Below are 12821 nucleotides of genomic sequence, written 5' to 3' on the forward strand. Positions count from 1 at the left end.
AAATCGTATCAGGCCCAAGTGTTCAAAATTCCGACACCGCACATTTATGTAGCACCTGTGGGAAAAGGGTTTTTTTTTTTTTTTGTTTTTGTTTTTTTTGGAAGTCAAGCTTGACTAGACACATGCAAATTCACACCGGTGAGAAACCACATTCCTGTAGCACCTGTGGGAAAAGGTTTAATCATAAAAGCCATTTGAAAATACACATGGAATTCCATGCAAATGAAAAACGATATTCCTGTAGCACTTGTGGGAAAATCAAATTTGAAAAGCCACATGCGAATTCACACAGTTGAGAAGCCATATTCTTGTACCACTTGTGGGAAAAGATTTAGGTGGACGTCAGATTTGACTTTTTGTCTTGTCCACCATAAAATGTGTGCACCATTATCACCTTTTTCTGACATCATTGTTTTATAGTTTATAGGCTTTGTCTTTGCTGAAGTTTCTTCATTTTCTTTGGCATGGCCTCGACAGTGCTTGAGATATTTTTAGTGTCTTGATGTAAAAATAACTATTTCTCCAAAACGCACTTGGAAATATCAGTTTAAAAAAACTACCCATGTAGTAGTTGGATTGACATTATGGCAAGTGCTTTTCAGATGGAAAGGGAATATTTTAGGGAATGACAATGTTGACAAGTTGATCTGTTCTCAAATTGTCTGTGATCCATATTTTAAGCTCATTTATTATTTATATTTATAACATAACTTATGGACTAATGTGTCATTTTAACAGTGTGTTCCATTTTGACATTAAACAAATCCAGTTTAAGATTGTAGATAATTCAGTTTAAAGATAAAATATTGATAATTATATAATAAAGGAGGAGGAGCTGGTGACTCATCTCCCATAAAGGAGCTCAGAAGTTCCCCAGGAGTCTTCATCTTTATTTATCTTTGTTTGCTTTTGGCCTCCATGTGCTTATGTCAAACATACTAGAGAGCTTTTTTATTTTATTTTATCTTGTATGTTCAATAAAAACTGTTGGCATCAAACTTTACATCTCCTGTAAATTTTGTGTTTTGGTTTAAATTGTGTTCCAAAACCCTGAATCAACATCTTTCCAGCCTTTAGAAATTCTGAAAAGCCTTTAAAACATGCGACTGCACAATCCTGCTGCTCTTTGAAAAACTAACAGTACTTCCAAATGAGCTGTTAAACAGGGCTTTGTGTGATCTGCCTTTTGGTGAAGCATTCTCGTCCTCACTTTCCAGGGCCCTGTTTCAGGAAGCCGGTTTAGAAAACTCAGTGAAAAACGATACGCAGGGTTGAGTAACCCCGAACTGTCCAACTCGGAATATTCGGTTTCAGAAAGGCTGATAACAATCAGTTCAATCAACGCGGAGTTGCTTTAACCCCAAGTTAAGCGCGCGCACGAGGATACATAAAGCCCTGATTAGTGGAGCACAGATTAAGCGAGTCACCATGGAGACGGAGGGAAAGAAGGCGCAGTCAATGTATTTTACAGCGCTTGAGGCCGAAATTCTGATGGCAGCATATGCCGATAACATGCAAATTTTGCGGGAAAAAAGTAACACAGCCTCAGCTGCGAAAGAAAGGGAGCATGCATGGCAAAACATAGCCGACAGAGTCAATGCGTGAGTGTTACTTTAAACATTGATCTAGGGATTTCCACCCATTTAACACGTTATTTTATTATATTTTATTTTATTTTTTATTTTATACATTTTATTTTGTGACGTGATGTGAGCGCAGGTGCAACCCAACAGGCCCCAAACGTTCCTGGCAGCAAGTAAAAATGAAATATAAAAATATAGTCCAAACAGGTAAGGTGTAATTGTATTATGAGCCATAGTGCTTGGTCTGTTTGTCCCATGTAAATCAATTGCAGTTAGAGGCTACATTAATTTTCTTTCTGTAAGCACTTATTGAAATTATCTGAGCACATTACAAGTACATATTTGCTTACTCTGTATGCTCAAATGTGACCCCGTTATAGCCAACAGAAAAAAAGCAGAGGCCTGAAAAACAGGTGGGGGACCTCCACCACCACCACTCACAGAGGCTGAGCAGTTGGCTTCCACATTTGTGATAATGTTGGCAGCATCACATATGATCTTCACAGTGCAGAGAACACAAATTAGCATCCATTACTAATAATGAAATAATTTGTAAGTTTGAAATGCTACAGGGAACTATGTACCTGTACATTAATGCTGTGGAAAGACTTCCTGTTCACATAGTCTCCTTCATTTACTGAAGGAGCAATGATTGGAATGTGAGTGCCATCTATACAGCCAATCACGCCTGGGAACCGTGAGAATAAATGTAAAATTTAAGTAGTAGTTCAAGTATCACCACATCATGAATTAAGTTTTGTTCATCCTGATACCTGCAATTTTGTGGAATCCCTCTTTGATAAATCTTGTGGGTCTATGACCGGGGAACACCACAGACGAGTACAGGAGACGTTTCAGTGCAACTGTAACATTCCTGACTGCCCGACAGACGGTAGCCTTGGAAACGTGCTCAGTGTCACCAATATTATACAGAAAGCTCCCGTTTGCAAAAAACGAAGTGCAATACAAATAATATGCAATGAACTGAGAGCATGTCCGCGATGTGTCACATGAGCAATATTAGGCCTGAGGATGTTATCCAAATAAATTATGGATTGTGCTGAAAAACTGTAACGTTCACACAGAAAATCATCAGGAAATGATAAAATGCGCGCAATCACTCTCTCCCGGTGGAGAGCTCTGCAGAGAATTTGGGCTTCAACATCTACTGGCTCTTCAAGGAAGGGGCAGGCCATGTCCGACACTTCCTACAGTCAGGTTTCCGACAAAGAGGCGGAGAGAGTCGGGGTTAGTAGAAGTAAACCTGCTAGGGGGCAGGTTAGCTTCACGGAGTGTGTCGTCATAGTGACTCACTCAGGATTCATCTGAACTCGCTTTGTGAAACTGAAAACCCAGAGTTTTCGTTAACTCACGGTATGCTTACTCAGAGTTTGCACTAAACCGGCTTCCTGAAATAGGGCCCAGGTCCTCAACCGTACTCCATCAATGTCTTCTGAAGTTGTTTCAGAACAAAAGTGGAGCACATAATAGCAAACACTGAACACACAACTCCCCTGTCTGCTAAGAGCATGTCTTCCTTTTTTATACCACCATCAGTGACATGAAAAAAGATTAAAACAAATCTGCGATGGTATTTTCAGATCAAGTTAGCCAATTAGTCATCACAGTGGACTTAATGCAGTCCACAATTCCTTAGGAGGTACCCAACATGAATTTAAACCAGCATGCAATTTAATTAAATAACACACCCCTCCCTCTCGGAGCTTCAGTAACACAAATTTGCATCAAAATCTTGATTAAATCAAAATTCAAGAATCGTCTTAACTGTCTGAGTTAGGTTCAGTCTTCACAGTCACTGGAAGCTCTAATCTTACCGACGTACAGGTTCCAGACCACAACTGAGGCAGCAAATAGTGATGGGTCGGTCGCGAACAAAATGGCTCCTAGAGCCGGATCTTTGAAGTGAACGATGCGAGCCGGTACAGAGAAAGGTACAGTAAAGAAAATGAGTGACACCAAGAAAAGAAGCAAAGTCTGGAGCCATTTCAATCTTTTTGTCAAAACAAAGGCAGAGTGTAGAGTCTACAAGAAAAGGATATCATATAGAGCCAGCTCCACAAACAACATGCACAGGCACCTAAGAACTGTCCACCCATCAGTGCAATGGGAAGATAAAACGCAGTCAGTTGAGTGTGATATTATTATTTCTAAATGCCAACCTTTCTCTTAATTAAAGATCTGGGCGTTCTTTTTTCACCCTTTTTTCCATATTTTAGTTTATATTTTACTGTGTTGTGGTTTGCAGTGTTTTGTGTTGTTTCACTTTAAATTTGTTTAAAAGGAAAAAGCTGAAAATTTAAGTAGTTAAAAGTTGAAATGTATGAAATGTAAATAGTTGGTTTTTGTATTTTATAATTTATTTATTTCATTTTTTGTGGAGTGAATAAATAAAAGAATATTTACAGTGGCCCCTAGAGACAAAGCACGTACAAACTCCAAAACACAACAGAAGTGCTCCAGGATGCTAAGGGCCGTGTTGAGCTTTTGTTACCTAGTGGCTACACAAGCCAGCAAGTACCAACAATCGGATTGGGTGTGTGGTAGTAACAGGTAAATGAAGTTTGTTTGTTTGTTTTTTCAATTATTTGAAAAAATAGATATATATATATAGTTTTTTAAAAACAAAAACAATAGACATATGCATTCGATTAGTGTAATTTAAGTGATCTAGGTAGCTCTGTATCAGAAGTTCAGTTAACGCTAGAAATGTGCTTTGGAATTTCTAAGTGCTTTGGAGTTTGTACGCGTTTCGTCTCTAGGGTTCCCCATAAGTATTTATATATAAACATACATAAAGAAAACCACGTTTTTTACATTACTATTTCCTTTTGTGCATAATTTTATATTGTTGTTGATAATTAATTAAAGCAACAAATCAACCTGAAGAGCCGGTTCGGAGCCGAAAGAGCCGGCTCTTTTTAGTGAGCCGAGTCGAAAGAGCCGGTTCTCTAAAAAGAGCCGGAAATCCCATCACTAGCAGCAAATCCAAAAGTGCTTTTCTCCACAGAACCAAACTAGGTCGGTCCTGAAAAGAAGTAACTAACAGGTGTTATACTAATTCATAATGTTTATCATTTTATTACACCATGCAGGCTGCACTTCATTTACCTCAGTGGCAATATAGTGAATTAGACATGTGTAATTAATCTCGTTTGACGTATAGATAGGTGGTCTTGTTATGTATTTAACCCATGTAGAAATTCTCTGCCCACTCACAATTTGAAAATTGTGAAAATTTGTTTATGCTTTATTTTTGTTTATTCCTTCTATTGTCTAATATAAGTTTGACCCGTGTCCACCAGGGGTGGTGAGTGACCTGGATGGACCCAGATAGCACTTTAGCTCAGTCCTACCACTAGTTGATACTAACTTACTTATATTTTTTCTCAAGTGAACTTAGTAATTCACGTAGCAAAAGTCCCTGTCCTTGAGATCGTCACTGTCTCCTCTGGCAGAGCTTCGACACCATTCAGAGGGAGACTGGGAACATTGAGTCTAAATGGACCATGTTCAGCACCTTCATTGCTTTTTTTTTTTTTTTTTTTTGTTTTTTTTTTGCCTGTCCCGTTTGGCTCTTTTGCCATCAGAATTATTGTCTAAAGGCAAAGAAAGATGCCCACGGATTTACTTTACCAAATTGACCATCCCAGCCTTGCCATAATGGTCCATTTGATTCACCTTTTATTGTTTATTTTATTTTCACTTGATGAATACGGGACAGAGGGAAGAGAAACAGCTGAGAAGAGGGACGGGGGAGAAGGGCAAAAAACAAAAACCAACAGAATGGGCAGCAAAAAAAAAAAAAAAAAAAAGAAAAAGAAAAATGCATATATCGATCACCTGTTGAGAAAGAAAAAAGAAAACAAGCAGAAGAGAACAAGTGTAATAGAATAAACAACATCACAATGATCTATGGGAATATGACAGTAAATACTAAATATTAAACATTATTGTGCAGCACATAAGATCAACAGAACACAGTGTGCTTTGAGGTAGGAGCCAAAAAGGGTGTAGTTTGTGGGTGTGATCACCCGTGTGTACACCTGTGAGCATGGACGCGCTTGTTTTTAAAAGGTTCCTTCATGTAATGATCTGCTAGAGGGTGTGGGGGGGCCACAGCCCCGTCCTCCAGGGCATGAAGCAGGTATGGAGGCGATCAAAACTCCAGACATCCAGAGGCCCTCAGAACACAAGAGACCAAGGAAGACCAACAGAGGGGCAGCCGCGCCACTGTCCCAGTAAGAGCTGAGGAGAGTCCCAGATGAGGGCTCACTCAGCAGCCGCGGAGCAGAAGCCAGGGGGAGTTACAGTGACGCGCCCGTGAGCTCCGCCGGCAGCCAGCCGTGCCTGAGTGACCGAGCCCCAGGCCGAGAGGCCGGTGGCACCCCACCTCCGAAGTGGCCCGAGCGAGCCCCAGGCTCCAGGCCCCGATAAGCGGCCGCCAAGGAGTGAGCCGGTGTGTACCTGGACGCCCACCCCCGGACACAAAGAACCACCAACGCACCGATGTCTGAGGGAGTCCGCCACTGGCAGGGGAAGTGGGGGTGGGGGGAGATAGGCCTCCAAACCTTGGAGGGCCTGAGATGTCCCCAGAGAGGTGGCGTCTGATACCCAACCTGACATATAGACACAGACATACAGGCACACACAGACACAAACATCCATTCCCACCCTCATGCTCTCATATGCACTTACTCCACACTCAACCAACGTGGAGACAGACATAAAGAGACGCTGTACAAACGATCACACTCCCCAAGCATACTCTACGAACCGGGTCTAGGTACCCTTGCCCCTGGAGGGGGGAACTGCACCCAGACCCAGGTGGTGTTACCCTTTTCCCTGCGGTGGGGAGAGGCAGACCGCACCTTCATTGCTGAGGCTGCACCACTGAGCTGGGGTCCGTGTCGTGGTGGTAAACCCCTGTTGTGACTGTGGTTTTACATCTCCTATAAATACTACAAGATTTTTATTCTATTGTATATAGTATTTTATTTTATTCTAGTCTATTGTGTACAGTACCTTATTCTTATTCTTATTCTTAACATCTTATCCTATTCCAGTGTTTTCTAATTTTTGCTGTGTAACTTTCTGCTGTAACAAAAGAAATTTCCCACATGTGGGACTCGTAAAGGTTATCTTATCTGATGTTATCTCTTATCTTATCACCCAGGACTGACCTGATGTATTAAATGCACTGAAAAAGTAAAAAAAAAACCAAAAAAAACCATGACCCTCACAGTGCTCACCAGCTGGCCCAGATGGGCGTAGGCACGATTGAGCAGTTATATCATGGCGTCCTCAGCCTCGAGGTGGGGCTGGTAACAAACTGAAGGAGATCCTGATGTGGCCTAACTATAGGGCGGAGCTGGTTGAGGATGAGTCTTTCCAGGCTCTAAATGTATGTAGTTTATTTATATTAATGTATTTGTATATTGTTATTTCACTTCCACTTCATGGACCGTACCAGAGAAATCGGGAGACCCTCGTTTATTAAAAAGATTTTATATAATTATTTTTAGAGTGACTATAATCAATGAAGGGATTATTCTTTGTTCTGTAAAATGATTAATGCTGGATCAAACTAAAGGGTTTTCCAATAAATCAAACTTAAATCAAAGTATTTTCTTCTTTCTTTATTCCAGGATATCACTAATAATCTCATGGCGAAATTGCAGTTTTCTGCAAAGTACCAGACTTTATGTTGGACTGGACTGACCTGATGAGGGCAGTATTACGCCCTTGATACCTATAAAAGAGCAATAAAAGAAGAATAGCGGCAATGTCGCCATTGAGAGATCCCGAGTTAAGTTTGAAGACGTTGGTTTGGCGGTATCGGTTGTTGTTGCAATAATGTCTTCAGTTCAGCATCTGAGAGAGTTCATCAAGGAGAGATTAAATGCTGCTACAGAAGAAATCTTCTCAGAGTTTGAAAAAACGATCGTCCGGTATGAGGAGGAGATCCGTCAGCTAAGACCGCTGGATATCAGACCCGGGATAAAGTCACACAATACAGGTGTGTAAATTTGTGGAGGCGTGGGGGGTTGCGGGATTGTGTGATTTACTTGGGCATGATCTAAATGCTTTGCATAAATGCATTGATCTAAACTAGTAATACACCCCAGTAAAGTGTATGCAGCTATATCTGTGCAGTGTTGAGAAGGTTACTCTTAAAATGTTTTCTACTACAGATTACAAATAAATGGCCCAAATGTAGTTTGAAATGTATTTTGTTAAGTTACTCAATGTGAATAATGTATTCTGAATACTTTGGTTTGGATTACTTGATATATTTTCCATTCTTTTTACAACTACATGAATGCACTATTGTCATGTGAATTATTGCTATTACTGAAGGCTACTAGCCACCTGTTACGCTCCTGTTTAGCCCCTAATCTCCTCAGTATGTTCAGCTGGTGCTAATTGGCCCCACCTAGTCTGGTGTTGATAAAAGCATACCTGAGGCAGGCTTTCAGGAAGCTCACTAGTCTTTGCCTTGGTAGCCATTTTAGCCAACCTGCTATGCCAATTTGAGATAAAACCTCTATCTCACTAACACTCTGGTATTCATCTCCTTTTTACTGTTGCGGCTTTTGAGCCGGTTTTCTGAGAGTCCATCCTACCTGACGAATCATCGTACCCATTGTTTCTGCGCATGCGCACAATACGAAATTAAGTTGCGAGCCGTCTTACCTTTGTGAAAATCAGCTAGAAAAATACTCTGACTGATAAAATTCAGTGCCAAACCATCCTGCCTTTGTGAATGTGACCTACAAGCATACTTTAACAGCTAAATTAAGTGGCAAATCGTCTTACCTTTGTTAATCTGAGCTAGAAACATACTCTGACTGGTAAAATCAAGTGCCACACCATGATACCTTTGTGACTGTGACCTACAACCATACTTTAATGTGTAAAATGTAGTGGCAAACCATCCTGGGCTTATGAATATGAGCTACAAGTATACTCTGATGGGCAAAGTTAAGTGGCAAACTGTCATACCTACTTAAATTTGTGGTGAAATTACTCTGTGAAAGCAGAAATGTGCACAAACTACTTAAGGTAGGACGCTTTGCCAAAGTAGGATGGTTTGTCAGAACACCGTAATGTCGTATAGAAAAAATATTCCCACCAAGCACACTCACCAATATTTTGTTTTCGAACTCCATTGCAGTTATTTCACACATTAAACCTTTGATAGAAAATAATAAATCAAAAGTAAACTGCAATAAATTACAGGTAGCAGTAAAACTAATTCTTTTATGCTACGTCCACACCAACATGGGTATTTTTCTATGCATTTGGTCCTTTCGTCCGCACGTAAACAGCGTTTCGAATCACCAAAAAGGTTGGAGAAAACTCAGTTTTTGCATTTACCTGTGGTCGACGAATACGGAGTTCATCGCACAATGTCAGAGATGTGTGCCTTTCACATCACGCTGTGCGCCATGTTATTGTTTACATGAGATTAATTTCTGCAATGGCAGATTCAAAATACTGTTAATCTTACTATCTGCAGTTTTTACACACTTGCATATACACAAGCAGCTATTGTCCCTCCATTTAGAAAGGTGGAGGTGTCATGGTGTAATTATTTTACGTGTAGTTTTTCTTTTCCCCTGTGTAATAATAGTCAACATTGCTATCAAAAAGTGGGTTCAAAAACATAAACAACTGTGGGATACTGTTTGTGCATGATTTGGACAGCCTAGCGCATCCTCCCGATGCAGGGGAAACAAATTCTGTTGGGGGTACCTACTGTAGGAGCCATATGAGTTGTTCCTTTTTTGACTAAGTGGGTTGGTTTAAATGGACTCACTGTATTGGTGCACGGGTGTGGGGCGTGTCTCATGGGCAGTGTTGGGAAGGTTACTTTTAAAATGTATTCCGTTACAGAATACAGAATACATGCCCCAAAATGTATTCTGTAACGTATTCCGTTACGTTACTCAATGAGAGTAACGTATTCTGAATACTTTGGATTACTTAATATATTATCGTGCTTTTTACAACAACGTGAATGTACTATTGCTGTGTGATTTATTACTATTACTGAAGGTCCGCGACTCCGAACTGTAGTAAAGGGACCTCTGACTAATACGGCGGGGTCCCTGTCGGCTCGTAGCCGAAAAATAGCTTTACTTTGTTGTGTGGGTCAATTTTTCTTGCGAGAGACAGAGAGAGGCGTTGAAAGACTGCTCCAACGGAACTTATTGTTTTCGGAGGAAAACACGAACACTGTGTACAGTCGAGTCTTAATAGCTTACTTACAACTGGGCTCGTCAGGCTCTCTTCTTGGCTGCAGTGGTTATTATTATATTTACATGTTTCCAGCTCCCGTTTTTCCTCGACGACAACTCGTACCTTTCCACTCGCCTTTTTCTCCCTCCTCGCGCTCACAGACACATAACGTGTATGGCAGTGCATTCTCCCTGCAACACGTACTATACTGCCCATGATGCTGCATTCTTTAGAGCTATGCTTGTAGCATTCTGCCTGTTAGCTTAGCACAACAACAACAACGAAAAGGCGCTCTCTCACCCAGGAAACACACAGTCGCAGAAAGAGAGAGAGAGCGTCGCCCTGTAACCATGGCAACCGTAACGCTGCCGCCTGGAACGAAAGAACGTAGCTGTCAAACAAAACCCAAACAGTCCTGACCCGCGACAAAATGAAACAGGAAAGTACCGCAGTGTAATCCATTTATTTCAACAAAGTAACTGTATTCTGAATACCACCTTTTTAAACGGTAACTGTAACGGAATACAGTTACTCATATTTTGTATTCTAAATACGTAACGGCGGTACATGTATTCCGTTACTCCCCAACACTGCTCATGGGTGTGGTAGATGATAAATGTGGTTGCACTCACCTGTTCACAGCACCTGATGTTGATGAGCAGAAAGGTAGGGTGAGCATGAGGCAAAACTTTCTGTTGATCGCAGCTTGAGCGCAGCTTGAATGATCTTGATGTATTTTAACTGGAACTGAATGGTTTTTGTATATTTGTGCACTAATTGATGCCATGAACCAGGTTGTAATTTGACATAGTAGTTAGTGCAGTTATTGGAGAGTTGCAGTTATTTGTTTGTGCAGTCTGTGCATTTGTTTAATAGTTAATCCCATGTGCTGATTTATATATTGGACAGTTGCATGTGGAATAAAAGGAGCAAATGGTACAGAAGTGTATTTTATGCGTTTATTGTTGCGCGTCATCTGTGTCCTCATGTTTAGCCTGCCGCGGCCATAGGTTGGAGGAGCCGCAATACCTACCTTGGCACATGTGCAGGTGAAGCCAAAGGCACGCTATGCTTAATCATATTTTCTAGTCTTTGGCTTTGAAGGAAGTTGGTTTGGAAACATATTCGGCGATGCTTCAACCTCTGCTTTGTGTTTTGTGTGGGAGCCCCGTCAAAAAAACCTGTCCGTTATTCTAGCAGTGTCCAAGCATTCTTTTCCCTTTTTTTTTTTTTTTTTTTTTTTTCCCTTTTAACATTCCCCCTGCAATGGCTCTGCGCCCCCCACTTTGGGAACCCCTGTAGTAGGCTAACGTTGTGCAATGTGACGAAATATATCTGATGATGAAATTAAAACATCTATCGTTTTGAATTTCAATTCAATTTTATTTATATAGCGCCAAATCACAACATAAGTCGCCTCAAGGCGCTTCATAGATACAGAGAAAAAACCCAACAATCATATGACCCCCTATGAGCAAGCACTTTGGCAACAGTGGGAAGGAAAAACTCCCTTTTAACAGGAAGAAACCTCCGGCAGAACCAGGCTCAGGGAGGGGCGGCCATCTGCTGCGACCGGTTGGGGTGAGAGAAGGAAGACAGGATAAAAGACATGCTGTGGAAGAGAGACAGAGGTTAATAACAGATATGATTCAATGCAGAGAGGTCTGTTAATACATAGTGAGTGAGAAAGGTGACTGGAAAGGAAAAACTCAATGCATCATGGGAATCCCCCGGCAGCCTACGTCTATTGCAGCATAACTAAGGGAGGATTCAGGGTCACCTGGTCCAGCCCTAACTATATGCTTTAGCAAAAAGGAAAGTTTTAAGCCTAATCTTAAAAGTAGAGATAGTGTCTGTCTCCCGAATCCAAACTGGAAGCTGGTTCCACAGAAGAGGGGCCTGAAAACTGAAGGCTCTCCCTCCCATTCTACTTTTAAATACTCTAGGAACAACAAGTAGGCCTGCAGAGCAAGAGCGAAGTGCTCTAATAGGGCGATATGGTACTACAAGGTCATTGAGATAAGATGGGGCCTGATTATTTAAGACCTTGTATGTGAGGAGCAGGATTTTGAATTCAATTCTGGATTTAACAGGAAGCCAATGAAGGGAAGCCAAAACAGGAGAAATATGCTCTCTCTTTCTAGTCCCTGTCAGGACTCTTGCTGCAGCATTTTGGATTAGCTGAAGGCTTTTCAGTGAGTTTTTTGGACATCCTGATAATAATGAATTACAGTAGTCCAGCCTGGAAGTAATAAATGCATGAACTAGTTTTTCAGCGTCACTCTGAGACAGGATATTTCTAATTTTAGAGATGTTGCGCAAATGGAAGAACGCAGTCTTACATATTTGTTTAATATGTGCATTGAAGGACATGTCCTGGTCAAAAATGACTCCAAGGTTCCTCACAGTGTTACTGGAGGCCAAGGTAATGCCATCCAGAGTAAGAATCTGGTTAGATACCATATTTCTAGGCTTTTCAGGGCCGAGTACAATAACCTCAGTTTTATCTGAATTAAGAAGCAGAAAGTTAGCGGCCATCCAGGTCTTTATGTCTTTAAGACATTCCTGCAGTTTAACTAATTGGTGTGTGTTATCTGGCTTCATGGACAGATAGAGCTGGGTGTCATCTGCATAGCAGTGAAAATGTATGCTATGTCTTCTAATGATACTGCCTAAGGGAAGCATGTATAATGTAAACAGAATTGGTCCTAGCACTGAACCCTGTGGAACTCCATAATTAACCTCAGTGTGTGAAGAGGACTCTCCATTTACATGCACAAACTGGAGTCTATTAGATAGATATGATACAAACCACTGCAGTGCAGTACCTGTAACACCTACAGCATGTTCTAATCGCTCTAATAGGATATTATGGTCGACAGTATCGAACGCTGCACTAAGGTCTAGCAGGACAAGCACAGAGATGAGTCCACTGTCAGAGGCCATAAGAAGATCATTTGTAACCTTCACTAAAGC

At 41.1% G+C, this 12821-nt stretch overlaps 1 protein-coding gene across 1 annotated transcript in view; it reads left to right on the forward strand.

The window, feature by feature from the left end:
* The first annotated feature begins 7389 nt into the window (after positions 1–7389).
* Positions 7390–12821, forward strand: part of LOC146553065 (uncharacterized) — a 33775-nt gene continuing 28343 nt past the window's right edge. The window contains exon 1 of the mRNA XM_085255100.1: positions 7390–7620. Within this exon, the coding sequence (XP_085111226.1) occupies positions 7458–7620 (163 nt within the window). The 5' untranslated portion in view covers positions 7390–7457. The remainder of the gene's footprint in view (positions 7621–12821) is intronic.

The sequence above is a fragment of the Mchenga conophoros genome, linkage group LG18 (genome assembly GCF_057382185.1).
Source record: "Mchenga conophoros isolate Kocher_MC1m ecotype Shallow Benthic linkage group LG18, M_conophoros_male_GT1.1, whole genome shotgun sequence".
In the NCBI taxonomy this organism is placed as follows: Eukaryota; Metazoa; Chordata; class Actinopteri; order Cichliformes; family Cichlidae; genus Mchenga; species Mchenga conophoros.